The 2,500-nt window shown below is 39.8% G+C and overlaps 2 protein-coding genes across 3 annotated transcripts in view; one reads left to right on the top strand and one right to left on the bottom strand.

Annotated features, from left to right (window-relative positions):
* The window catches only part of LOC137972678 (uncharacterized), a 16,768-nt gene extending 15,120 nt beyond the window's left edge, over positions 1–1,648 (top strand). Inside the window, exon 5 of the mRNA XM_068819407.1 lies at positions 1,506–1,648. Within this exon, the coding sequence (XP_068675508.1) occupies positions 1,506–1,648 (143 nt within the window). The remainder of the gene's footprint in view (positions 1–1,505) is intronic.
* Positions 1,649–2,092: 444 nt separating this feature from the next.
* The window catches only part of LOC137973590 (protein YIPF1-like), a 26,930-nt gene continuing 26,522 nt past the window's right edge, over positions 2,093–2,500 (bottom strand). The window contains exon 13 of one of the 2 annotated variants that reach the window (XM_068820434.1): positions 2,093–2,500. This exon is cut by the window's right edge and continues 22 nt beyond it. The gene's annotated coding sequence lies outside the window, so the exon portion shown is untranslated. The other variant, XM_068820433.1, reaches the window with a different exon arrangement.

Below are 2,500 nucleotides of genomic sequence, written 5' to 3'. Positions count from 1 at the left end.
TTGTCATAATTTTCAAAAACGTCGGGTCGACTTTAAGATTACCCAAATGTAATCCGTTTCAATCTTGTACATTTATGTCCAACCATGCTGCTCTTTCCTTTTGCAGTATTACTTTTATGTTGTTCCACAGTTTTAAGTGGTTATTGCAATGTTTTCTCCTACTTTTTGGGCATTTTGGGGAAAAAAGGAAAGGAAAGCAACTTATGAAGTGTCTAGTCGTCCTAGCGCTGGAGTACTAATTGGGGACACTGCAAACTGAAATTAACAATTAATGCAAATCAAGGCTAATGCTCAGGAGATGGGAAAACCGGAGAAACCGGAGAAAAACCTCTCGGTGCAGAGTAGAGAGCCAACAAACTCAACCCACATATGACGCCGAGTCTGGGAATCTCACCACTGAGTGCGCCATCCCTGCACCCCAAATCATGGAATTACATCATTTTGAGTGAAAGAAGAAATGAAGGAGTTTCACTCAAGAGCGTGCTTTGTTATCTTTGAACTGAATTTATTACCAAAGCTTAAAAAAGTAAAAGACCTCAAAACGGGACACGACATTACAAAATAATTAAACGTGTGAACGCGTGAGCCAAAGGGCCATTGCTGGCATCATGTCTGGGTGACCCCTAAAATGATCTACATCAGCCCCTCCCCTCCCCACTTAAAGAAATTTACTGGAACGCTGCAGTTCAAGATCACCCAACTGAGTTCCTTTTGTTTTGCTGTAACACGTACCACAGGCAACCCAGTTTACGCTCATGCAGCGTCTGGTTGTACTTGTTCCTGGCAAAGTTGACCCATTCGACTTTTTTGATCGCATCCTTCGAAAGGTGCCAATGATTTTGCAGGGAAACGCTCAGTGAACAATGGGGTTGAGATTAACGCCCCAGCTACAATTCCCGATACCACTGCTAGACCATTACCAGCAACCACAGTGAAAAAGGTCTTTTTCTGTTTGTAATTTTCAAGCGGCTTTTGATATCCGTAATGTTTCTTATGGTAAGCATTATACATCTCCTTTTAGCACTTCAATCGTTCCTTTTGAAAAGGTGGTGTCCATATGGTTAAAATCAAAGCCTTTTTGAAGCGTGTCAGCCATTGTCATGTATTATTCCCGCAAAACATTACAACACCTTGTATTTTAATATCGACAGAATTATCAAAATTCATGGTTTCTCCTTTTATCATATTGCCATGACATGTGGAACATCATATTCGAAGACGACAATGTAATTTGGTCTGAAAATTAAAATTTAAATAAATAATAACATCACTTGGAATCGAGTGTCATTTGAGAAAACTGCAAATTTGTTTTTTGTCCAAGCATTGTAATTAGGTGTAAGCCATTTGATAAAAGATATGTAGTTTTTTTGTTTAATTTTCTTCCCGTGAACTTTGAGGCCAGTTTTTCATCTGCAATCATTTCCTTCTCTAATCATCTTCAAGTAGACAACCCGTTTTTCTGGTCTGTGAAATTTGCAATTAGTTCAATCTTATTTTTCTGTCAGCGGAAATGGTATCAATGACGACTGGAAAGGAAATCGATAAAGTAGCATTTGAAGCTGGAATCAATGAAACTGCAACGCAGGCGTTGATCAAGGGTCGGTCACGGGAAATTGGAAGTAGCTATGGGATTCTGACGGTCGAGTGACATGGGAACGAGGCAGTAAGGAAATTAACAATCTGACGGCACGAAAAAGGAGGCCCATGGCTGTTTAGTGAGGGCTTGGCAGGAGGATTTCCTCATGCTATACCTGCCAGTCGCTGTTCGCGTAGATCTTTTCCTTTACTTTTGTTTAAATAAGCTTCGAATATGTATAAGAGTTGGTACAATATTTTTCTGCTGATAACCCATGAGTACCCTTTCCTCGGGATATGCTGCCCTTGATTTAATTACATGAGGAATAAGTAAGGGGGGAATGATTTTCAGTGGTTTCTCGTATCTGGGGCTGGCGCAATTCAATTGGATTCATTAGTAAGAGTAATCCAGTATAATCTTATAGGATTTATGTTGTATCTAGTTTGTTGTTTCGTTGAACAGCAGAATGACGGCCAAACCCTCGTTGAAGTGCAGAATCTAGCAGTTGTAACTGTATTGGCGTTTCGCCTCCATGGGTTTTAATGGTAGGAGAAGTTGGTTCTTTCGCAGGTGAAATTGAATACATTTCTATCAAGTTAATTTACATCTGTATATACAGAATATCCCACTACATAAACACGGCTGTAACATTTGTGCTCGCTTTCACTTCACGGGGGCCGTGTTGAAGGAAAAGGTTATCTGGAATGAACTTCATTTTGATGCAAATTCTTCGGCTTTCGTTTTAAATAAAACACACTGGCTGGCTACTGGTCACTTGAGCGAACGTTCTTTTCCCAAACAGTACGCATTACTAAAAAGGTATACAACTAAAATGTTATGTTATAAGTGATCTCCAGAAAATGACCAAGTTGCTCTTTAGTTATCCCTCAGAGAAGTTTTCACAGCCATGACAGGATTTATCCC

The sequence above is a fragment of the Montipora foliosa genome, chromosome 10, assembly GCF_036669935.1.
Source record: "Montipora foliosa isolate CH-2021 chromosome 10, ASM3666993v2, whole genome shotgun sequence".
NCBI classification, from domain to species: domain Eukaryota; kingdom Metazoa; phylum Cnidaria; class Anthozoa; order Scleractinia; family Acroporidae; genus Montipora; species Montipora foliosa.
The sequence above is the reverse complement of the archived record's forward strand: the minus strand, read 5'-3'. Positions and strand labels throughout refer to the sequence as shown.